Source organism: Entelurus aequoreus, linkage group LG11, assembly GCF_033978785.1.
Source record: "Entelurus aequoreus isolate RoL-2023_Sb linkage group LG11, RoL_Eaeq_v1.1, whole genome shotgun sequence".
Classification (NCBI taxonomy): Eukaryota; Metazoa; Chordata; class Actinopteri; order Syngnathiformes; family Syngnathidae; genus Entelurus; species Entelurus aequoreus.
The window spans coordinates 66,288,134-66,315,306 of NC_084741.1; the positions used below are offsets into that span (position 1 = coordinate 66,288,134).

The following is a 27,173-nucleotide window of genomic DNA, read 5'->3' on the forward strand; positions in this document are numbered from 1 at the left end:
ACTTCCTTGTGGTCTACATAACATGTAATGGTGGAGCTTTGGTCCAAATGTTGCATTGATCTGGTTTTACAGACAATTTTCAAGCCACTTTTTTACTGTCAATTGAGAATGCGCCGGTCTTATTTGCATGCCAAGGCCCTCTTCCAGGCCAAGCCCCCTTCGACTATCTTCTCTCCGTCAGCCATGTTGTAGTTTTTATATTGAGTCTACAGAAAGACGTTAGATCCATACGCTACTTTGTATTAAATATATGGCAAAAGGGTAGGATTCCGAACCAGTCTTCCTCACAACAAGAGGATAGAGAAAAGGAAGGAACTTAGTGACAACATTTGAACTACAACTGTATAAAAATGGCGGACTTGCGGCGGGGTCTTCAGGTAATCGTCTACCATACAAAGATATCTGCTGACATAACTAAGACTAATATGTAACTAAAGTCTCAAAAATCCAAACAATTTGTTTAATGAATGTTTGGAAAATGGCAAGACTGTTCAATAAAAATATCCACAATGCCTCCATGGTTTGATTTTAAATATTCGGGACTTATGTGGATTCAAAAATACAGAAAAACATGTACCAACAGGTAAAAAAAAAAAATGTTTTAGCATATTAAGACCCCTTTAAACTTAAAAGTAAAACTGTCAGCCATTATTGTTAGGAAATATGTGAAGTAAATGTGGTTTGCCAGAAACATTTTCAATTTAATTTTTGCCCCAGCTTTTACCTGTCTGGCCAGGAATCAAACCCATGCCTATATGTACCATTACAGCACCAAGGATATGATGTAGTATTAATGTGGTCAACAAAAAAAGGTTGCTTATGTCTGAGTCAGTTAAACCATTTTTATTACAAATATTATGCGATTACAAACTCCCACAAATTTTTACTAGCAAAGGTTAACATCTCAATCGCTCAGGATTAAGATCTATGCAAAATATTACAGCTTGAGGTTTTTTTTATTATTGATTTTGTATTTTTTTTCTAAATCAATCACCCTGTTGGTTGTCTAGTGATGAAAGTTTCAAAATGAAATTATTGCTAAGAAAAAGGGTCCCAAAACAAAGTCACATAGGCAATACAATATACACAAAAGGAAAAATAAAATACAAATTCTTAAGTCACCCAGAAAAGGGAAAAAGGGTCAAATGTCCTCCCAACTAATCACTGCGCGCTGGAAGGAAGTAGCAGACTGCTAGGTTTGTTTGGAGTGTAGCAGATCTAATGTGCTTCCATCATTCAAATCCGTCATTAAAAATGCTAGGTTTGTTTGGAGTGTAGCAGATCTAATGTGCTTCCATCATTCAAATCCGTCATTAATAAAGCAGAGTACCACTTATCATTTATGTTGCCCCTTTAAATGTACTAACCAAAGTTCACTGAAAATCTCATTTGTTTTCTATTTCTTACCATTACAATGAGGAAAAGCCCCAGTAGGACACATGAAATCAAGCCCAGGAGGAAAAAAGCTATTTAATAAAAAAAATATCTTTAAAAGGGAGAGGGGATGGATTAAAGGAGGCAGGGAGGGGGTCCTGCCCCATTGGAATATTTGCGGAGAACACTGCACTTTCTAAAAGCTTTCAGTGACGAGGAGATGGGTGATGCTACCCGTGTTTACTGCACACTGACCTTTTTGCTTTCTCAGCTTCTTTCTTTCAACTCTTATTTTGAAGGCACGATCGCCACAGTCACGTTGTTTTAAGTCTCTTTGCACCTTCCCCTTGTCTTAATTGGCCACTGAACTCACTTGATATTTTGATTTTGCCCCCCCACGCATTTCTTATACCGTTTGGTTTTTAACTGTTGCCGTCGTCTATAGAAGAACACACTTCCTCTTGGGTTTGGTCTCGGGAGGCTCCAAAGCAGCCAAGATGGCCTCGTCGAATACGTTCTTCAGTCCTCGCTGGTCCAAAAGAAAAAAGGAAGCAAACGTCATGTACAGTACAGTCACTAACGCTGTTTCAAAATCAGAATGTGGCTTCTGTCTTTGAGAAATAGCACTAAAAATATACACAATATTATTTTTTGTGTCATGCCATACAATGTACAGACACCAAGTCAATTCAGTTTATGTCAGAGGTTTTGAAAACCGATATACTATATTATTATTCCATTAAATAAAAAGCATGCATCTACAAATGTGGATTTAGAAGAAATAACTACCGGGTAAACAAAGAACACAACATTTTGATCTTTTTGCTTTTCATCGTATATCAAAAATGGTACGGTATGCATTACATTTTATAACTTAAAATAAAACGTCTTTAAACTGTAAAACCATTTTATTATATTTTATATATATCATTAAGTTTTTTTAAATCTATGTAAAGCATCTTAGATCACTCAAAGTAAAATGCATTATCATTAATATAAAACAATTACTGCACAAGTAATTTTTAAATAACAATTCAGCATAGGTAATTGTCATGTAGGTGTTAAAATAAGTATTTTTAACAGTTAAGCCTAAAAACAATGCAAACTTTACCTTTCATGACTTAAAACTTTTGACAATAAGTTAGTATACTGAGCTCATTACTACATTTCTTACCAAGAAAAAGCAGAAAAACACTTAAATAACAAAATTGCAAACTATTGATTGAGAATTGAAAAAAATCCCCTTAAATTATGTCAAGCAGCTTTGGCTATGATAATAATGAAATTATATTCATACAGCGCTTTTTCACAACTATCTCAAAGCGCTTTACAATGAAAAGATTTGTGTAGTGTAAGTATGTCTCGCCACTTTTTCAATTGTCAATTTCGGGATATTTTTAGGTTTTATTCAAGTTGTATTATGTGACGCATCATACCTGCGTGAGGGCAGAGCACTCCACATATTTAACTGCCCTGAGCTCACGAGCCAGCTTCTCGGCGGTCTCGGGGTACAGGGGGCGCTGTTTATTCTTGGCCAGCTTCTCGATGGTGTTGCTGTCCTCCCGCAGGTCCACTTGAGTGCCCACCAACAGGAAAGGCGTACGTGGGCAGTGGTGAGAAATTTCAGGAACCCACTGAAGAGGGGGAAGAATACAAAGTATAAGAATAAAACTGATGTGTAAAACCTTTTTTAAACTTTGCGAAACTTAATGAATGGATGGACTAATGTCATTACTTTGCTACATGAACATTTAAACTACATTTAACATTAAAAAACATAGAAAGCAGGGGTATATGTGCTGATGGTGTCATATAGCCAGTAATCACACTGTTTTTAAATGATCCTACAAATGTTACTTGGGTCTATTTCAGCTACATCAAATTAGGGTTGCGCAATATAGACGATATAATTCAGGGGCGCCCAACCTTTTTTGCACGTGGGACCGTTTTAATGTAGGCATTACTTTCACGGACAGGCCTTCCACACGTGGCAGATATATACAACAAAATAAGTGGACGAAATATACAACTCACCATACAGCTGAATAAATGGGAACCGTGGCCTTTTTCCCTTGGCAAAAAAGCTCTCCGAAAACTTTTGTTATTTACTCATTTTTCCTAGTTTGTGGACTTATTTTTTGGCTAACGTTCTGATGCGTTATACGTGATACATCATCAGTGAAGACAAAAGCATTGATCCATCCATCCATCCATTTCCTACCGCTTGTCCCTTTTGGGGTCGCGGAGGGTGCTGGAGCCTATCTCAGCTGCATTCGGGCGGAAGGCGGGGTACACCCTGGACAAGTCGCCACCTCATCACAAGGCCAACACAGATAGACAGACAACATTCCCACTCACATTCACACTCTAGGGCCAATTTTAGTGTTGCCAATCAACCTATCCCCAGGTGCATGTCTTTGGAGGTGGGAGGAAGCCGGAGTACCCGGAGGGAACCCACGCAGTCATGGGGAGAACATGCAAACTCCACACAGATTGAACCCAGGACTACTCAGGACCTTCCTATTGTGCGGCACATGCACAGGGGTATATAGTAAAATTGGATATACTCACCATAAGTTCCAATTGATTTATATGGATTTCTATTCTAAAAGCTATGCACAAGTAGATTAAAAATAGTTTTGAGAAATTGGAAATGACAACTTTACCTCATACGTCAGAAGCTATATTAGGAGCCTTTATAATCCATTTAAAAATGGATGTAATGTAATTTATATGTAAAATAACATATTGTGATGTATATTGTTATTGCAAAAGGCTGCAATATTCATCCCAATTTAGATTTTAGGCCATATCGCCCATCCTTACATGAAATGAAAGGGGTTTTTGTTATATTTTCGACACAACATCTCACCTGCTTTGAGACAACTTCAGCAAAACTGACCTTCTCTTTGACGTTCTCAAACGAAGATGGGGAGACCACAGAGAAGCAAACAAGGAACACGTCTGTCTGTGGATAGCTGAGAGGACGCAGCCTGTCGTAGTCCTCCTGACCTAAAGGCGCAGGGGAAATTAGATTTTCTTATAAGCTTTTAGTGGCGGAATCAATACTTTGACTTAAAGTTCATTTTACCTGCTGTGTCAAAAAGGCCCAGTGTGTAGGGCTCGCCTCCGATCATCACTGTCACGGCATAGTTGTCAAAAACCTGTAGAAACATTTTGGTCAGTTAATTATGTGGTTAAATTCCCTTAACACCATTAATATACATAGGAACAGGCATAATAATCTGTTCATTGGTCATTCATTTGGCAAGTATGAAGGTAAAAGACGGCGCACTACTTGGCTACAACAAGCAGAAGCACGGTCAATTCAGTCTCAACTAGTTGGCCGTCTAAAAAAAATAAAAGAAAATGACATCAGCTTTTCCGACATTTTACATAACGAGCTGCATCACAAACGCTGCAATTGTACTCAGGGCCTCACCATGCATTGTCTCGGGCATGACAGACAACACTTCTCACCCTGTCATTCCCCTTCCCCTAGCGAGCCTCACCGGCCAGGGTGAGTTGACTCTGCTGCTCTGGTTATACCCGCTAACAGCCGACGCCATTTATTCGTCAACTCGCAAAAGGAACACTTAGAAATTAATTGACTTTTCTGTTGACTCGTCTTTATTACGTGCACCAATGTACTGTCATGTCAGCCAACATGCCATGTTTTTGACTTGATGAATTATTTTCAGTCTTTCTAATCATTTACATTAAAAAACGTAAGCACATGGCCCACGTATTACAATTCTAAGCAAGATGATCGTGACTCACATATTTTCTAGAATAGTGCAGCCCCAATGGCAACTTTTCTGTGAGGCATTATTCTGCTCAATATGAAACTGCTTTTGAAAAGGGAGTTCAGATCATTCCGACAGTCTCCAAAAAGGAAGTAATCACCGACCATCACAATTCACGATACATGATAAATATTATATTGCTGCTCTTACCGTAGGCACATATTCTGAGGGGAACTTGTTGGTTGTGTAGGAGATGAGTAAGCAGGTCTTTCCGACAGCGCCATCCCCTACAACTACACATTTTATAGTCTGCATCTGCAGAGACAAAGCAGAAAATGGAAAACATCAAAAACCAAAACATTTTCCGAAGTGTATGTGAGGTAATAAATGTATATTTTATTAGATTCCCACAGCTGCATTATCAGTGTTACTCTGTTTATATGCCTCTGTCATCTTATCAGGATCACATTGTGTTACGGCATTGTGACTTGGAGCATTTTGGGAATGATAACATTACATTAACTCACCCATGAACCGGCAGCCTGTTCAGCGGCAATTGGGCATTACTAAATTAAAAGATGTTTTGCTGCATACACACATCTAGACAATGTCACCACAGGCTGTTAATTTAAGTGGCATTTTAGGAATTCCGTAAAGCAAATTTATTTATAGAGCACAATTTGTACACAAGGTAAATCTATGTTGCAGATCCATGAAATACAAGGCAAATAAAATCCCACATAAAAATTAAATCATCATAAAAATAATCATGATGAATTAAAACCTAATAGTAGATTAAATGTATTTCAGACGTCATATATACATCTTAAAATAAGTGTTTTCAGCCTGGATTTGAACATTGTGAGAGTTGAATCCTGTGTCACATCTTCTGGAAGACTGTTGCAGATTTGGCTAATATGGTCATATTTCCTGATTCGAGTCAGGACTTGAGCAGCAGCGATCTGGATGTACTGCAGCTGCTTTACAGCCTGTTTAGAGAGCACAGTGAGATGCCATTACAGTATTCTAGCCTGACGGAGACAAAGGCATGGATTAGTTTGTCCAAGTCTGCTTCAGACAAAATTCATTTGATTGGGACGTGGTAAAAAGCTGCTGATATTGACTTAATTTGGCCGTTAAAAAGTTCAATTTAGAGCACTAACTCTGTTGTACGAGCGCCGTAGTCAAACTTCAATACATTCACATTATGTAAACAAAATCATGCAATGTAAGTGTCAAAATAAGCTCTAAACAGGAAGGGAGATTTGGTAAGATTTCCTGTTCTGTTGCATGTTTTCTTGAGTTTATTTTTAATAAATCATATACTGCAGTCGTTCTCTAACTTTTTATCAAAAGTAACACCTCAAAAATATATTTTGCTTCAAAAATAGCACCGCTTGTTTCATAGCAGAGGAAAATCTGATTTGAATTACAATTTCAGCAAAGCCTAATCCAATTTAATGTGTGTTTAAAACCTATTTCATGTATCCCTAATATCCTTTTATTTATATTCAAAAATGTATACGGTACTGTTTCTACATACCCTTATTATTTATTCAATGAAAACAGTGTCTCATATCACTGAATGGGTTATTATGTAAAACATTCTCTGTATTTATTTAGTCATTCCTTACGCATACACAATGTTGCAATTTGTCTTCCTAATGTTGTATGTAGAAATAAGGGCGTAATTTTTTAATTTTTACATCGATTTGATTCAAAATTTGTGGTTGCCGATATATTTTTTTATAGATCGACACCATCTAAAATTGCTGCGCTCTCTCAGGTTTATTAAGGTCGCCCGATCGTTAAAAAAAATGTTTTCAGAGTATGTCCTTTGAACTATCTTCAAAAATGTGAGGAAAAAACGTTCAAATTGACCTCTGCGACATCATCCTCTGGGGATCAATCGGTACACTCCTGTGTAGAAATGTACCAACTATTCTCTTTTGAAGATAAATATGATCAGTTTTGTTGTCAATATTACAATATATCTTAATGTTGTAATACATATTTTGGACATACAATTGCATCTTACTCAGTTGTCTCTAATAGTTTAGATCAGGGGTCACCAACGTGGTGCCCGCGGGCACCAGGTAGCCCGTAAGGACCACATGAGTAGCCCGCTGGCCTGTTCTAAAAATAGCTCAAATAGCAGCACTTACCAGTAAGCTGCCTCTATTTTTTAAATGTTATTTATTTACTAGCAAGCTGGTCTCGCTTTGCTCGACATTTTTAATTCTAAGAGAGACAAAACTCAAATAGAATTTGAAAATCCAAGAAAATATTTTAAAGACTTGGTCTTCACTAACTGACAAAGAAACAGATAACAGATTTGGTGTCCAGTTCAAAGTGTGACATGATTTATTTAAAAATTTGAGAGTGGACTTTTGTATTTTACATGTGTTATTATTTGTACAAACAAGGTGCAAAGTAATTCATGATTTGTTCAAAAATGTTAGTGGCTAGCTAGTTAAAATGGGATATTGCGATTTCACAAGACTGTCTTAGAAGTGATCATTTGAAAATGTTCAATTTGAAAAATGTGCACTTAGAGAAAATATAAAAATAAAGTGTTGCATATTGATATTTATCTGTTTCTATATATATTTATTGTGAGAAATCATTAAGATGATCAGTGTTTCCACAAAGATAAATATAATTAATTATTAATAATAACATAGAGTTAAAGGTAAATTGAGCAAATTGGCTATTTCTGGCAATTTATTTAAGTGTGTATCAAACTGGTAGCCCTTCGCATTAATCAGTACCCAAGAAGTAGCTCTTGGTTTCAAAAAGGTTGGTGACCCCTGGTTTAGATCTTGAACTACATGAGAAGTGCAACATTCTGTCAAAAGGCTTAGTGTAATACAGTGCAGGTATTAGAGGTGGGGGAAATAATCGATTTTTAGATGCATCGCAATTTGGTAATGGACGATTATAAAATCGATTAGTAAACGTCAATAATCGATAATCGATTTATTCATTGTAAATAAAGAAATGCAAACAGTTCTAAACTTTGGCTGACTGTAGCAAGGCTCTTTTATTATACGGCTCGTATGTTCCAGTTTTGTACACATTTCCATTCATTTAATAAATGTGGGAATTTGTTTAACTGTTTCTTATTACAAATGCACTTTTTTTTTTTAAGTTGCAAATGATAAATGCCTATTTAGTGAAACAAAAAGAAATGTAAAACTGCATCAATACACATAAATTAAAGATGCATCAATAATCGATTTTTTATCAAATCGTAGCTCCTGATTTATAATCAAATCGTGAAGTGCCCAAATATTCCCACCTCAAGCAGGTATCCATCACAATTACATCCACAATAATTAACACATGATGAATTAACACTTATCAAAAATAAGCCTTATAATGTTGCAAAGGTTACGTTTTTTTGCAGTTATTGTTGGTGGAAGTTCATTTTGAACATGTATACAGTTTCAATACGATACATCAGATATTTAAAATGTTCTTTACAACATGTCCAAAAACGAGTAGAAGAAGCAAAGCTTATTTAATAATACATATTTTCCACTTCATAGCAATTACTAACACAAATGTTCGCTTCCTGTTCTCATTTTGCAACACGATTAACATCAATGAACTCTAAATACAACAGTTATATTAATAAATAGTTGAGTCAGTTATGATTCACTTGATGAGATGAATATCTTGTTTTCAACTGTTAAGATACTTATGATAATTATTCTTCCTTGTACTTTGTAAACACTTGTCATTTGAACAGCCTCATAAAGTGAATCACATTAGTGTTTTGTCTGATTTATTTGCTTAATCCATTCCATAATTTAATTCCACACACTAAAGGTCTTAAGTGTTGTACGTGCATACAACTGTTTTAAGTTAGATGTTTTCCCTAAAGTTATATTTCTCTTTTTTTGTTGAGAATAATTGTAGTACATTCTTAAGTATCAGGTTATAAATTGCTTTGTGAATAATTTTAGCTGCTTAAAAATGCACCTAATCGTTAAATTTCAATATTTCGGGTTTAATTGATAAAGGGTTTGTTTGTATGTTCTCTATAGCCAACATTATGTATTATTGTAACTGTCCTTCCAATTGTCCTTTTGTAACACGATTATCATGTGAATTGTACTTTTGTAGTTTTTCCCCAATATTCTACACAATTACTCAGATATGGTAATACTAGCGAGCACTAAAGAATGTGTAGTGATTTTTGGTCTCGAACAGTGCTTCTCAAACTGTGGTACGCGTACCACAAAATATGTACGTACTGTATATGGAGTATCATTGTTGATGATGTTTTTTATTTGTGTGTAATGTTACAGTGGACAAAAATATTAAATATACTTGTTAAATATATCTGTTGCCAATCAACCTATCCCCTAAATTGGCCCTAGTGTGTGTGAATGTTGTCTGTCTATCTGTGTTGGCCCTGCGATGAGGTGGCGACTTGTCCAGGGTGTACTCCGCCTTCCGCCCGAATGCAGCTGATAGGCTCCAGCACCCCCCGCGACTCCGAGAAAGGAAAAGCGGTAGAAAATGGATGGATGGAAATATATCTGTGTTGGCCCTGCGATTACCGTATTTTTCGGAGTATAAGTCGCTCCGGAGTATAAGTCGCACCGGCCGAAAATGCATAATAAAGAAGGAAAAAAACATATATAAGTCGCATTTTTTGGGGAAATTTATTTGATAAAACCCAACACCAAGAATAGACATTTGAAAGGCAATTTAAAATAAATAAATAGTGAACAACAGGCTGAATAAGTGTACGTTATATGACGCATAAATAACTAACTGAGAATGTGCCTGGTATGTTAACGTAACATATTATGGTAAGAGTCATTCAAATAACTATAACATATAGAACATGCTTTATGTTTAACAAACAATCTGTCACTCCTAATCGCTAAATCCGATGAAATCTTATACATCTAGTCTCTTACGTGAATGAGCTAAATAATATTATTTGATATTTTACGGTAATATGTTAATAATTTCACATAAGTCGCTCCTGAGTATAAGTCGCACCCTATGAAAAAAACTGCGACTTATAGTCCGAAAAATACGGTAGATGGCGACTTGTCCAAGGTGTACACCGCCTTCCGCCCGAATGCAGCTGAGATAGGCTCCAGCGACAAGCGGTAGGAAATGGATGGATTGAAAAAGGTTTGCCTTATTTTTTTAAAAATACTTAGGCCTACTACGCTACAGTATTTTTATGTTGTCATTATTGTGGTACTTGGTCAAAAAGGTTTAAGAACCACTGGCCTCGAACATATTTTGCTTTAGTCATTAGATAAATATTTATTGGCAATGTATATATGTTGTATATTTTAAGTATGAGAATGTTATTGTGTTAGGAGCTTTTGCTTTTAATTTGAGATTCCATAGCTTCATGTTTGGGAAGCAGTGTTTACTGCAATAAGAGGATTTCGCCCGGACTGAGGCAGACTTGTTAATACATGTACGAGCACAAAAATATTGAAGACAGACGATCACTTCCGCACATACCAAAGATGCCTCAAAAAGAAACATATCGGTCCCCCAATACTTGCCCTAATATAGTATATACTTCCGCTTATATAAACATGTCATCAGGCCACAACAATACACTATACAAAAGTACGAAGTACATTTCAATATATTTTGATGTGTACCGGTACATAAAAAAACATTTTCCATAAATATAAATGTCGATAAAGAGACAAATGGTGAAATTTCAAATAAATGCATGATTAACCAGATTGATGCTAGCTCGCCCAGCCAACACTACACTACACACTACACTTCGCTGGGAAGGAAATGAGCCACCGTCCCTGAGGTTTCCTGGCAGCATTAACCAACTTTTCCTCTCATTGTAAGATGAGAATGGTAATTGAGATATCCTTCTCGCTTCTAGTCATTTGAATATTAAGAGAGTGTCATTTAAAAACAGCTTTTTTCAAACTCTACTCACCGTTTTTCTTCCGACAGGTTAGGCGTTGGTTACATCCGGGTTTGAGGGTCGACTGATTCTGTGAGCATGCGTAGAGCGGACGTGCCGCATTCTCGTCTGTAGATGGGAAACAGCGCCACGCACAGGAACCGGAAAAACTAGCAGCTACAACAATAAAATACAGGAAGTAATGTATATGTCTAATGGCAATGATAATTTAGCTCAGGGTTATTTGTTAAATCCTTTTGGGGGCATAATTCCTCAAATTACTCTGTAATACTTTCACCTTTTTACTTTAATAATTGGCTAACGCATAGTTAATCACTGTAATAAACCAAAAGTGAATGTTTACACTATGTGACAGGGATACCATGCTTTTATGGTACCAATTAGGGGTGTGGGAAAAAATTTATTCGAATTTCAATCGCGATTCTCACGTTGTACGATTCAGAATCGATTTTCATTTGTAAAAAATCGATTTTATTTATTTATTTATTTATTTATTTTTTATTTTTTATTTTTTTATTAATCAATCCAACAAAACAATACACAGCAATACCATAACAATGCAATCCAATTCTAAAACCAAACCCGACCCAGCAACACTCAGAACTGCAATAAACAGAGCAATTGAGAGGAGACACAAACTGACAAACACGACACAGAACAAACCAAAAGTAGTGAAACAAAAATGAATATCATCACAACAGTATCAATATTAGTTACAATTTAAACATAGCAGTGATTAAAAATTCCTCATTGACATTATCATTAGACATTTACAAAAAAAAAAAAAAAAAAGAACAATAGTGTCACTTGCATCGCATCTCATAAGCTTGACAACACACTGTGTCCAATATTTTCACAAAGATAAAATAAGTCATATTTTTGTTTCATTTAATAGTTAAAACAAATTTACATTATTGCAATCAGTTGATAAAACATTGTCCTTTACAATTACCGGTATAAAGGCTTTTTACAAAAATCTACTGCTCTGCTTACATGTCAGCAGACTGGGGTAGATCCTGCTGAAATCCTATGTATTGAATGAATAGAGAATCGCTTTGAATCGGGAAAAAAATTGGTTTTGAATCGAGAATCGTGTTGAATTGAAAAAAAATCGATTTTGAATCGAATCTTGACCCCAAGAATCGATATTGAATCGAATCGTGGGACACCTAAAGATTCACAGCCCTAGTATCAATACTATAGTCGATGATCCTCTAGGTCAGGGTTGCCCAACCTTTTTTCCCACCAGGGACCGGTTTAATGTATGCGTTATTTTCACGGACTGGCTTTCTACGTGTGGCAGATTAAAACAGCAACAAAAAAAAATCAAAAATGAGTCTTTGGCTACAATCTGGCACATTAACATTTTATATGTCCATTAATGTGCACTGTCCTATATAATATACATCTATTAACAAGCTTATAGGTGTTTTTAGTGGGACAGGCAAAAGTTAAGTCGGAGAAAATGCAGTACCGTATTTTTCGGAGTATAAGTCGCAGTTTTTTTCATAGTTTGGCCGGGGGTGCGATTTATACTCAGGAGTGACTTATGTGTGAAATTATTAACACATTACCGCAAAATATCAAATAATATTATTTAGCTCATTCACGTAAGAGATTAGACTAATAAAAGTTTCAAAAAACGTATAAGATTTCATCGGATTTAGCGATTATGAGTGACAGATTGTTTGGTAAACGTATAGCATGTTCTATAAGTTATAGTTATTTGAATGACTCTTACCATAATGTTACGTTATCATACCAGGCACGTTCTCAGTTGGTTATTTATGCGTCATATAACGTACACTTATTCAGCCTGTTTTTCACTATTCTTTATTTTAAATTGCCTTTCAAATGTCTATTCTTGGTGTTGGGTTTTATCAAATAAATTTCCCCCAAAAATGCGACTTATACTCCAGTGCGACTTATATATGTTTTTTTCCTTCTTTATTATGCATTTTCGGCCGGTGCGACGAATACTCTGGAGCGACTTATACTCCGAAAAATACGGTACTGTATAAATTAATTATTGTTTCTGTGCGGCCCGGGAGCAAATGCTACACGGACGTACCGGTCCCCGGACCAGTGGTTGGGGACCACTGCTCTATGTGACAGCAGTGCTCTGCTGTGGTTTAAAGACCTATTGCAAACATGCTCATGCATATTCCATAACAGGAGAACTCTTATCTGCTGCAAAAATGCTAGCTAAAGATTCTCTACAGGACAGGAGTGTTTTGCTGTTTTTAAGGGCCGCTCCTACGAAATTACTCATGCAAAAAAGTTTGTCAAAGATCTTCAATATGACAGAAACACATCGCTGTTTAGGAATCTGCTGCAAAAATGCTAGTCAAAGATTGTTGATATGACAGGAGTGCGCTACTGTTTTTAGAAATCTGGTGCAAAAACACTAGTCAAAGATCCTCTAAGCAACAGGAGCCTTTTGCTGTTTTAGCGCTTTACTGTGTTAGGAATCATCTGCAAAAATGCTAGTCAAATATATTCGATATGACAGGTTTCAATGTAATTTAGATATTGGGTTTCACTATGTAAAGTGCTTTGAGTCACTAGAGAAAAGCGCTATATAAATATAATTCAATTAATTTCACATTCACAGGATCACTCTGCTGTTTATAAGGACCTCCGGCAAAAAAACTTGCGCATAAATGCTCATAAAAGATCTTTGATATGACAAGTCTTCCGCTGTTTTTAGGACTCTGCTGCAAAAATGCTAGCCCAAGATCTTCAATATGTCAAGAGCATTTTTCTGTTTTAGGAATCTTCTGCAAAAATGCTAGTCAAAGATATTCGATATGACAGGATCACTCTGCTGTTTATATGACAAGTCTTCTGCTGTTTTTAGGAATCTGCTTCAAAAATTCTAGTCCAAGATTCATGCTATAACAGGAATGCTCTTCTTTTTTAGAAACCTGCTGCAAAATTGCTTCATATGACAGGAGCACTCTCCTGTTTTCCTCCTGTAAAACCGCACATGCAAAAATGCTATTTAAATGTCTTCAATTTGACAAGTTACCGCTGCTATTTTTAGGAATGTACTGCAAAAACATTAAAGATCTTTGATATGACAAGTCTTCTGCTGTTTTTAGGACTCTGCTGCAAAAATGCTAGCCCAAGATTGTCAATATGTCAAGAGCGTTTTGCTGTTTTAGTAATCTTCTGCAAAAATGCTAGTCAAAGATATTCGCTACGACAGGATCGCTCTGCTATTAATATGACAAGTCTTCTACTGTTTTTAGGAATCTGCTGCAAAAATGCTAGTCCAAGATTCATGCTATAACATGAATGCTCTACTTTTTTGCTGCATATGACAGGAGCACTCTACTGTTTTCCTCCTGTAAAACCGCACATGCAAAAATGTTATTTAAATGTCTTCAATTTGACAGGTTCCTGCTGCTATTTTTAGGAATGTACTGCAAAAAGATTAAAGATCTTTGATATGACAGGAGTTTTCTGCTTTGATTGATTGATTGAGACTTTTATTAGTAGATTGCACAGTACAGTACACATTCCGTACAATTGACCACTAAATGGTAACACCCGAATACGTTTTTCAACTTGTTTAAGCCCCCCTCTCAGTAAGCTGTGGAGTCCCCCAAGGCAGTATATTAGGGCCTTTGCTGTTCCTAATATACATAAACGACATATCATCAGCATGCGACTGTGAATTGTTCTTGTTTGCGGATGACTCAGCCCTGCTGGTATCCGGCAAGGACAAGTCACAGGTGGAGAAAATCCTCAGTGCTGAATTCTGTAGAACTTGCACCTGGCTCGCTGACAAAAAGCTATCCATACACTTGGGTAAAACACAATCCATCCTATTTGGGTCCCACATCAACCTTAAGAAAGTCAGTGACTGCACTATAAAAGTGGGCGACATTGTTATCACCAGGAAAGATGAGGTTACCTACCTAGGTTCCATTCTAGAGGTTAATCTTTCCTGTGATAAAATGGCAACCAAGGTAATCAAAAAGGTCAACCAACGAACGAGATTCCTCTATTGAATCTCCTCTCTGGTCAACAAAAGCACCATGAAGATTTTAGCGGGAACTCATCATATTCAACCCTTTTTCAATTACGCATGCGCCTCCTGGTACCCTAGCACATCCAAAACCCTCAGATCTAGACTCCAAACATCCCAGAACAAGCTAGTCAGATTACTTCTAGACCTCCACCCCAGATCACACCTCACTCCTACCCACTTCTCCAAAGTGGGCTGGCTCAGGGTGGAGGACAGAGTAAAACAACTTGCACTGAGCCTAGTCTATAAAATCTGCTACACCTCCCTGATACCGAAGTACATGTCAAACTACTTCCTTAACGTAAATGACCGCCATAACCACAACACCAGGGGGAGCTCCACTAACCACGTTAAACCCAGATTCCGATCCAACAAAGGTCTTAACTCATTCTCCTTCTATGCCACATCAATATGGAATGCACTCCCAACAGGTGTAAAAGAAAGGGCATCTCTATCCTCCTTCAAAAACCGCACTAAAAGAACATCTCCAAGCAACTTCAACCGTAAACTAACACACTTCCTTTCACATCCTACCTCCCCGGATTGTAAATAATCAAATGTAGATACTTATTCTTACTCTTATGCTCTCTGATCTCTATCTCTATGTCCACTACTTGCTGTACATATCCTACCAAGTCAGTCCTACACTGTTCCAATGTCCATTTCTCTGATCATGCAATTGTTGATGACTGACGTGTTGATATCAACCAAACCTACCCCCCCCCCCCGCCCCCTCCACACCCCGGATTGTAAATAATGTAAATATTTCAATGTACTCTGATGTTTATCTTGTGTGACGACTGTATTATGATGATAGTATATGTCTGTATCATGAATCAATGGATCAGTGGACTCCGACTTAAACAAGTTGAAAAACTTATTCGAGTGTTACCATTTAGTGGTCAATTGTACGGAATATGTACTTCACTGTGCAATCTACTAATAAAAGTTTCAATCAATCAATCAATCAATCAATTCATGGTAAATGATTCTAGGATTCGGCAAAAAAAAGTCGCGCCCAAGTTTTGAACTGAACTCGCAGGCCTGTTTATTTATTTATTCGGACCTGTTTATTTTGTATCTATTTATGGGCGGATTTAGCTCGTGTAATGACATTTCCTCAGCTTTTATTTTGATACTGTCCATACCGGAAGTAGCGGCAGTGGTCTACACAGGCGCGTTGTGAGCTAATTTGGCTTCTCCTTTGTCAAAAGCTGACTTCCGTTCTCATGTTTTGTTCGAGGTTGTGGAATTTGCCATCTTGTACAGTGAGAGCTCGTTTGTCGCTTTACTCAGCTGAAAGAGTTCTACGGCCATTGCGGTCGTGGGGGAAGGGAGTTTGAGTACAATCTCGCATCCAGTTCCGTTCGTGGCAAAGACGTCTATTTACCTTAGCTAGCTGGCTAGCTAACAACAGCAGCCAGCTGAGTTGAATCCCTCACAACATGTTTCGATTCCTGAATGACGTCGATGACGACCCCTTCATGATGTGAGTAAATACACCGCGTCGGCGCTTAGACATTTAGGCTTGTAGAAGACTGGTGAAAAGAGCTGCATTTCATGCACATTACGTGTGTTTGTCGGGGTGGTGGGAGGCTGTTAACTCGTCCCCCCCCCCGGCCAGTTGCGACGGCCTACTGTGTGCCACCATGTTGAACACATTCATTTGTAGGGAGAGCTCTTCATCACTTTAATTGCTCAAGGGGCGACTTGGTATTAATGTGAGCAATCGATGGAGGTTAAAAAGACTTGAAATCGGGAGTATTTTCTGCATGACAGCGTTGCACCGCATAGTTAAATGGGCACCTAAAATATGCAGGGAATGACACCTTGATGGAGGAGTTACGTTGTATGTGACTAACACACCTAATAACTCTACAAACTAAAACATCCAGGCCATATTATAGATGCACTAATCACATACAACGCTGAAGACATGTCCATGCTAGAAAATACTTAAGTTAGTTTTATTTCTTCACAATTACAGTCATTTCATGCCAGCAAATATTGAACAAAAAATATTTCACCTGAGTTTATTCGCCATTCGGGAAGGGAATTGATAAGATTTTTCTTGTTCCGATTCCACTTTTGATTCTGCTTAATGAGTCGGTTCCTCAACGGTTCTCTTATCGATTCTCATTTGGGGAAAATAGAGGAAAAAAGGTAATTTTTGTTCAATTTAGAGCAGGGGCTCATTTATATATATATATATATATATATATATATATATATATATATATATATATATATATCCATCCATTTTCTACCGCTTATTCCCTTCGGGGTCGCGGGGGGCGCTGGAGCCTATCTCAGCTACAATCGGGCGGAAGGCGGGGTACACCCTGGACAAGTCTCCATCTCATCACAGGGCCAACACAGACAGACAACACTCACATTCATATATATATATATATATATACATATATATATATATATATATATATATATATATATATATATATATATGCACATATATATATATATATGCACATATATATATATATATATGCACATATATATATATGCATATATATATATGTGCACATATATATATATGCATATATATATATATATATATATATATATATATGCATATATATATATATATATATATATATATATATATATATGCATATATATATATATATATATATATATATATATATATATATATATATATATATATATATATATATATATATGCATATATATATATATATATATATATATATATATATATATATATATATATATATATATATATATATATATATGCATATATATATATATATATATATATATATATATATATATATATATATATATATATACACTACCGTTCAAAAGTTTGGGGTCACATTGAAATGTCCTTATTTTTGAAGGAAAAGCACTGTACTTTTCAATGAAGATAACTTTAAACTAGTCTTAACTTTAAAGAAATACACTCTATACATTGCTAATGTGGTAAATGACTATTCTAGCTGCAAATGTCTGGTTTTTGGTGCAATATCTACATAAGTGTATAGAGGCCCATTTCCAGCAACTATCACTCCAGTGTTCTAATGGTACAATGTGTTTGCTCATTGGCTCAGAAGGCTAATTGATGATTTGAAAACCCTTGTGCAATCATGTTCACACATCTGAAAACAGTTTAGCTTGTTACTGAAGCTACAAAACTGACCTTCCTTTGAGCAGATTGAGTTTCTGGAGCATCACATTTGTGGGGTCAATTAAACGCTCAAAATGGCCAGAAAAAGAGAACTTTCATCTGAAACTCGACAGTCTATTCTTGTTCTTAGAAATGAAGGCTCAAACACAAAATTGTTTGGGTGACCCCAAACTTTTGAACGGTAATATATATATATATATATATATATATATATATATATATATATATATATATATATATATATATATATATATATATATATTTATTTTTTTTTTTCCTCGCACACTAATTGATTCGGGAGAATCGTTAAAAGGAACCGTGTGAGAAAATGGCAAGCGATTCCAAGGAATTTATACACTGGCAACCGGTTCTGAACAAGAACCGGCTTTCAATTCCCATCCTTGTTCGTCATCCTTTTTAATTTTTATATTTACATCTTTAACATTTGGTATTTTGAGGGATTAAAGTCCTGTGAATTGCTAGTTTTTATTCCTTCCACTAGTGCCACCAGTGGTCCTCGTATTACAGTTTGAGGATGTACTGTAAAACAACATTGGTAAAAACATATTAAATGGGATGCTCCTACGATAAACACAATGCATTTCTCAATCTTCTGTTTACTTTTAGCAGATACAAAGCCTACAGTGAGATCTCAAGAGGCACATATGTAGCATAGAAAAAAAAAATTTTTGTAAAGGAATATTCTTCTGTAGAATTTAACAAAATAAATCATGTGCAAATTACACAATAATGTAACATTTAGTAACATGTGACATTAACCTATTACATGAAAAGTAAGATGTCAAGCCTTTATTTGTTATAATTTTGATGATTATGGCTTATGGTTTATGGAAACCTTGACTTGAAAATCTCAGACAATGTAAGGTTTCAAAAACTAAGCCAAGATCATCAAAATGATAACAAATAAAGGCTTGACATGTCTCACTTTGCATGTAATTAGTCAATATAACACATTATTTTCACATTTGAAGTTAATTGACATGAATGACATGATTCACGATATTCTATTTTTTTAGTCTCACCTGTCTAATATGATGACTGAGAGAAAATGTGGTGGGAGGAAAATATGCAACTTTTCTCTGACTACAATTGAACATTCACCTACCGAAAATTAGTAGTGTCTACTGTAGCAAACATGCAAGCTTTTGACCACAAACTTAGTCGCTGCTGGGTGACATTCGTCTAATGGCAGACGTGAACTGGGGCGAGTACTGACCGCCTCGGAGCCAGTCAGAATGTGTTTCTCGTCATGCTGATATAAATGAGAAGGCATCCATTTCAATTGAACAAATAATAGCGCTAACATGATAGGCTGTGTTAGTTGGTACCTGTTGTATTCAGATGAATTGCTCGTGTTACTGCTGTTGGGATGAGAGAGAAGCGGTTCAAAAACGCAACTTTTATTCATAATTATTGCATGCTGTGTGTTTAAATGTTTCAGCATATTGCTCGTATGTCCCCTTGATGAAATAGCAGCCTTTTAATTATTACAAGTAGTGCTGTTGCAATCTGTTCTTGTAAAATGTTAGGGTTTGTTTCGTTAGGGCACCGCCATTTTGCGATCTGACGTCACTACGCACGTTGCGTAATGATTTCATCCCAACCCTGAAAAATGGTTCCAAGGAATTGATACAATGGTTCAGAACCGGTTTTTGATTCCCATCCCTATTTGTCATCATTTTGATTTTTATATTTGCATGTTTATTATTTAGTATCTTGAGAGATTAAAGTCCTGTGAATTGCTAGTTTTTATTACTTCCACTAGTGCCACCAGTGGTCCTCGTATTACAGTTTGAGGATGACTGTAATACAACATTGGTAAAAACATACAATGGAATGCTCCTACGATAAACACAATGAATTTCACGTTCTTCTCTGTACTTCTGGGTTGTACTTTTAGCAGCTACACCCAGTGGCTTCCTGAAGATATTATTCAATGTTGGTGACACCCTACCATTGTGGTTTTTGTGCCCCAAGGGATCCATTCGCAGCTCAAAGGCAGCAGATGAGGAGTATGTTTGGACCTTTTGCCATGGACCCTTTTGCACTTGCTCCACAGATACAGCCACACCGTGCACCACGGCGACAGGTAATGCACCTAAATAACAGCCCCTGGGTTTTTTCTGATTTCTTTATCCCGTCTTTGAACTTAATTTGGTCTGTGTTATTTTCAGGCTGGTGCACTGACCCCTTTTGGAATGATGGGAATGGTAAGCTATGCATCTAGAATTTTCTTTTATAAATCAAATTTTTTTTAGATGTTTTTCTGCTTGCAGTGCACAAGAAAGCTCACAGGGTTTCTAACTGTTTGCAGGGTGGTGGCTTCATGGACATGTTTGGCATGATGGGGGAAATGATGGGGAATGTGGTGAGTAATTCTTCCAACCACTTACCAAACTCATGGACCCAGGGGTTTACTGAGATACAGTACATTTAACTGCCCCAAATAGTTTGAAAATTATTTTAGAATAGGCTGTGGGCCAATAAAAAAAAACTCTTCTCAATAGGTTTTATTCACCTGACATCATGTCTGGCTTGTTAATAACTATGGGAGACTCTAAGTCACAGGTGTCAACTCAAGGCCCGTGGGCCAGATGTGGCCCGCAACATTTTATCTGGCCCACAAACACCTGGAAATGATGTGTCAAAGTACCTAATACTCTCTCACTAAATGTAATAGATTTTTTTTATTTTGACAGAAAAAATATATGCACTGCTTGAAATTGCATACCTTTTAAACTTTAATAGTATCCATTATTGAAACAAATGTTACAGTATATTACACTTTCCAAACATTTGTTGTCTAAATAAAAAAATACTTATGATTTTACAGCAAACTACCCATCAAATTAATAAAAATGACAATACATTTTACAGTGTTCTTTACGGCATATTACTGTCAATTTTTTAAAAAAACTACCATTTTTTTGCATTAAAATTGTGTTGATTTAACTGCCAGTTTTTGACTGTAAAGTCTACGGTTGTTGTTTTTAACGGTGTATTACCGGTACTGTAAATGGAAAGACGGTACATCTGTTTTTACGGTAGAAAAACTGGCAGCTAAGTTGCCAGAATAAAAACAGAACTTGTATTGTTTATCTATTAACAATGTAATGTTGTAAAAAAACAATGTAAATTTAATAGTAAAATTCTGGCAACTAAGCTGCCAGCTTTTTCCGTAAAAAACAAAAAACAAAACTGGTACTGTTTTTATATTTACTGTAAAATGTTGTCAAGAACACTATTTTACAGTAACATTTTGTAAATGTTAAGTTTTTACTGTAAAATCGACAGTCTACTTAAAAAATATATATATATAATTAATAATGAAATCCAGACGCAAATTCATACCTGCGCTGTTACAAGCGGCCCTCTGATGGCAGCCATATTGCGATGTGGCCCTCAATGAAAACGAGTTTGACATCCCTGCTTTAAGTGGTGGGCCAGCGAGCATCTGTTGTCATAGTGTTCTGGATGGCATTTTGCCGTTCTCCAAGAAAAATGTCCTATGCTTGCGTTGTTTTAGGCTGTACGAACCGTTCAAATCGCGAAAAGGATACACGTTTCTTTTGAGTTCCTCGAGAGGTGATCAGGAAGGGCAAAAGATGTCAAGATTTTACAAAAGATGACGAGAAGAGAGGCACACACTCCAGTCGAAGAAAGCAGAGTCGAACAACGCACAAATATGTAGTGATCACATCGTTAAAAGTTTGTTTGGTATACATTTAACGTAAATATTATCTTGATATTATTTGTATTGCTTAAAACACATTTTTCCTTCAAGTGTTTAATGAATCTAAAAGAGTGAAGCTTTTAACAAAGGCAGCAATCATAATTGAAACTTTTAGCACATGCACAACGTTGATATCTATAGTTATATTTTGATAAAGACAGGGAAAAACACGCATACTTGTTAACGGCACGTACAACAAAAACAAAGCAACAAACATGGCTGTAGACGTTAAGTTAAATCCTGAAATGCAACCTTACCCGAGCAAAAACGATGGAGGATTTATCTGGGAGAGTCTTGATACCAATTTCCTTGACCTAGCCACACACAAAGAAGTTGCAGACCTCCATGCTTCTTCAAGTTTTCATTTGTTTTGTCGTTTAGAATGATGCACAAGATAGTTCTTACATTCTAGCACTTCTTAACAAACATGACATGAGATGAAACCACCCTCTTACTAATTTGTGTTCTTCGCTTGCAGGACAGGATGTCCAGTTCGCCCAACTGTCAGACGTTCTCCTCTTCCACTGTGATATCCTACTCGTCATTAGATTCTGGGGCTCCTTCAGTGTACCAGCAAACTAGTGCAACAAGAACAGGCCCTGGAGGGGTGAGATTTGCGGTTAAATACCTACACAAGCTATTGATCTAATGACTCATGTTCTGAGAATCCCTTGTTGAGATAATGCTATACTATGCCATGCTACACCTGTCAAACAAATGATTGAAATTCATCCAAAATGACCCGTTTTGTAATCTGAGTGCGCTCCATTGCAGATCCGCGAGACGCACCAGTCGATGCGAGACAGCGATAGCGGCCTGGAGCGCCTCGCCATCGGCCACCACATTGGCGAGCGCGCGCATATCATGGAGCGCTCACGGAACCGCCGCACCGGAGACCGTGAAGACCGCCAGGACTTCATTAACCTGGAGGAGAGTGAGTCCGTTTTGTGATGGAGAAAAGCAGTTGAGCTAAATAATGCATGTTAATTAACGACTCTCTGAACAGGTGAGGCTGAAGCCTTTGACGTGGAGTGGAGGGGCCAGGCAGGACGGTACGCTCCACCAAATGCCCGGGGGATCGACTACGGCCGTGACCGACGGGCAGGGGGCCAACAGCTGGCTCTCACCGCCCCGCCAAGCTCCACAACCCCGCCGGGCCATCGGCACGAGTCCCCCCGACACCACCCGCCGCCCCAGCCCCGTCCACGCTACGACTGGTGAAAAGTAGTAGGTGTGTATGTCTTCACGTCGAGATAACATTTGTACAGTCATGGGGAAAAATAGGACTCACCCACCATAGCTTGTGATCTAAATACTTTGGAATACATGCTAGCATACATGAAATACAGATGTATCCTCAAGATTGTATTATTGTTAGACAAATGGTCAATGACTTACAGACAATTAATCCCGCCTGTGCCCCTGCAAGATGTTTTGCCTGATGGCGACCGTGTTTTTCAACACATCTTGCTGACAGTTCCACACGTGCTTGTAGATTCCTGAAAGGTGTGTACCAAATTTGGTGGCTAAACAGCCTAAACTTATAGCAGGTTTCTGGCAGGGTGCACTGAACTGTTTTAAGAAATTTCAAGTAAATTTGCCTCAAAGGGGGCCCTATTTATGTAAAACAAACTTTTCTTACCTAATTGTCCCTGTTTTTGTGTATTTGGGATCCCAATAAGTCCTGAAAATTAGAAATCAAACAATGGCGGCATTGCGGAGATATTTCTAAAACAATCTTGCCTTCTTTCAAACTTGCTCCAAATGAGCTGTTTGGAAGTTGAAACTTTAGTGACTTCTTTTCTCTTAGTTACGTCAGCGGATATCTCAGTATATGTTAGAGGTTTACCTGAAGGGCTTAGTGTGAGTCAGCCATTTTTATCCAGTTGTAGTCAATAAGTTCCTTATTTTTCTCTATCCTCTTGATGTGGATCAGATTGGCATCCTAAAATCCTCAATTGTTGCCAATTCTAATAAAAAGTATTGTATAGTTCAAACATATATCTTTCAGTAGCCTGTATATTGAAGTGCTAAAAAACTACAACATACCTGACAGGGAGGAGATACAGTTGAAGGGGGCTTGGCCTCAGCACATAAATAAGACCACCCACAATACGTCGCAACCTGTAGAGACAGTGAGAACGTGTCTTGACGATGGTCTGCAATATGAAATCTATGCAAAAATTTGACCAAAGCACCACCTTTACATGTTATGTAGACTACAAGGAAGTGTTTTAAATGTAAAAATAGTAATATGACCCCTTTTGATGGTGTCAAATATTGTGGTTTAATAGCAGCTACCAGGTTTTCACTCCGTGCTGTCGTAATATTTTTCACTTGACTAAAACATTTAATACATCCTGCATATATATGTTTTTCATAAATTCATGATTTAAATTGAGTGGCATATGTGCACATTTAAGTAATTTAGAAATGAGGTGTAAAACCTGAGCTGAAAAGTATATTTATTTCCTGTTTGTATCCAAAAATAATGTTTACAATTAGGAGAAAGGACAAACCATAAAAAATACCCATTGTTAAACTTAGTGAAGGAAAACATTTTAGCACAAAAACAGGAAGCAAGTAAAATACATAAAAATAAAAGCATTCTATATAATTAAATACAAATCCAAAGTATTACTTAAGAAAGGCTAGGGCTGCAACGATTAATCGATTACATCCATTAATTTGATTAGAAAAAAAGCCTCACTTTTTATTATGTTGCTTCAATTACTCGTTTAATGGGTGTACCTATTAAAATTGAGAAAATCCAGACCGCATTGAGTGCCCGGAAACTGTGAATACGCAGACATGGTTTCCGCATGACCGCTGCAATAGATTGCACATGGGAGTGGTGGTGAATGCGTGCCGTGATCTGTGCTGGTGAACCGTGAAGCTTTTTATTCTTTATTTTTATTATTGCACACATGTTAAAAGTGCAAGTCCAATGTTGATGATGTGCATTTATTAGAAAAAAATAATATAAAAAATATTGCTTCAACTATAAAGACACATTGAGGCTATAAACTGTTTTATCTAAATAATCGATATGTTACTAAAATAATTAAGAGCTGCAGCTCTAATGAAGGCTGATCCCGAGGTCTCTTATATTAATTCACACACCGTTTGATTTCAAAATGTCATAATTTCTATAACAAAATGTTGCTTTTTCTCTCCATGCAGGAGTCCCACCTGTAAAGATGAGCCTAAGGGGGTCGGAGGCGAGTGGAAGGAACACTCCACGGATGCTGTGAACCATGTTGGGGATCCTTCCATCTTCCTCACTAATGTTTGATTTGACCGGACTGTCGATACATAAACATACCCAACAAAGAAACAACCCTCTATACAAAAACACCCACCCACACACACATAAAACATAGATAGTCCTAGAGTTGATCCTCTGCGGCGCACTTACACACTTGTACAAACGCCCCCCTCGCTTTACTTAATTCTTTCCCCAAAAGTTTGATGTGTGTTGTTTTTGCCCACTAAAGTGCTCAAAGTATGCAGTGCATCTGCTGTACAGTCTGTTTTATGTTTTGTGGAGGCACACGTGTGTGTCTGTGAATTGAACTGTATACTGTTGACTAATGGAACAAGCTAGATTAAAGTTAATTGATAGATAACTACTTTGTTGTGTCTCTCACACAAAAGTCCTGCCAAAAAGCCACATCAAAGCCATAACAATTTTAACACATGGTGAGGAAGGTGAGCTTCGGGTGTTGCTGAATATTAGTGAGGGGTCAAATGATTCAGAAGCATTATGAAACCCAAGGAATGATACGGCGTCCCTCTGTGTCACTAAGGAAAAAACATGCGACCGATACATTTGACGAAAGCGCCCAACGGAAGCGCTTTTGATTGACAGCTCGTATACGAAGTTGGAGGAGCGGTGTTGCGTTTGACATCGATGGAATTGGAACTAAGAAAAAGGAAAAATTCTGAAGTGTGGCATCATTTTGATTAGGGATGTGAGTCGTACAACAACTCACGTTTGAGTCAGATCCTTGGGGTGACAATCAGGGCCATAAATAGGATTTGAAAATTACCAAGGTCAAAAATTGGTTGTCCAAGAGGAGCCTTGAAAGGCTGAAATCGTAGGTATCCCAGCACCAAGTGAATATTACCTTGACCAACACAATGAATTTCCAAAATAACAAGAGGAAAAAAACATTCTGGTCACTTTCTGTGACCAGAATGCCGTTTGTTTACAACTGAAGGGAATGCTTACGCAGGGATTCGGACTATTTTGGACTGGTATTTGTCGATCCACAGCGATTGTTCTGCCGCACAATACCTCAATGCTAACGAGGGGAATTTACACTTCACCGACTGTCGTTGGCTTTGACAGTTAGGAATGCATCAAAATAGTTGTTTTTTTCTCACTACAATCAGGCGAAACCATTCTTGCCCAGGCACACCCTCCTGGTTTTTGTAGTAAAAATATTTGGGGTTTTGGCATCAACCGTTTGACTTGATCTGACTAATCCAAGTCTATGAGCACGAACTGAAAAGCCTACTCGAATGAGCGGCGAAACGTCTTCCAAGACAAACCAAACAGTCCAGTTGCGAACGATTGAACGCCCTGAGATGACAATGACATGAATGAATGAGAATAACAAAAGCTTTAATTGAGGCATAACTATGTATCACTCATCTAACATATTTGATCATCAGCATGATTTTGTAACATTCCACTTTTTTTTTAATATGCAGAAGTTTAGCGTATTAAACAATTTTAACATCATTAAAACATGAATGTAAAAACTTAACCAACATTTTTACGTTGACAGATTCGAATCCAAGACTTTCTGCTTTGCTTTCTGCAAAAATACTATAGACCAGTGGTCCCCAACCTTTTTGTAGCTGCGGACCGGTTAACGCTTGAAAATGTGTCCCACGGACCGGTGTTTTTTTTTTTTTTTTTTACATAAATACAATCATGTGTGCTTACGGACTGTATCCCTGCAGACTGTATTGATCTATATTTATATATAATGTATATATTGTGTTTTTTATGTTGATTTAATTTTTTTTTTTCTTTTTTTTTAAATTCTTGTGCGGCCCGGTACCAATACCGGTCCGCGGCCTGGTGGTTGGGGACCACTGCTATAGACCAGCGCCACGGAGCTGACTGAAGTCCATCCATCAAT

General features: G+C 37.1%; 2 protein-coding genes across 2 annotated transcripts; one reads left to right on the top strand and one right to left on the bottom strand.

Moving 5' to 3' along the window:
* Positions 1–817: 817 nt before the first annotated feature.
* On the bottom strand, positions 818–11,214 carry cdc42l (cell division cycle 42, like). The gene is made up of 6 exons (XM_062063824.1): positions 11,071–11,214; positions 5,331–5,435; positions 4,466–4,538; positions 4,277–4,386; positions 2,811–3,008; positions 818–1,903 (listed from the first exon to the last, which is right to left on the bottom strand). Exons 2-6 carry the CDS (start codon positions 5,433–5,435, stop codon positions 1,814–1,816), a joined length of 576 nt encoding a protein of 191 aa, XP_061919808.1. The 5' UTR covers positions 11,071–11,214; the 3' UTR covers positions 818–1,813.
* A 5,016-nt stretch (positions 11,215–16,230) lies between these two features.
* mlf2 (myeloid leukemia factor 2) lies at positions 16,231–25,646 on the top strand. Its single transcript, XM_062063823.1, has 8 exons — positions 16,231–16,583; positions 20,262–20,373; positions 20,459–20,494; positions 20,599–20,652; positions 22,496–22,624; positions 22,792–22,951; positions 23,024–23,248; positions 25,201–25,646. The coding sequence occupies exons 1-7, from the start codon at positions 16,540–16,542 to the stop codon at positions 23,236–23,238; spliced, it is 750 nt and encodes a 249-aa protein (XP_061919807.1). The 5' UTR covers positions 16,231–16,539; the 3' UTR covers positions 23,239–23,248; positions 25,201–25,646.
* The last annotated feature ends 1,527 nt before the right edge of the window (positions 25,647–27,173 follow it).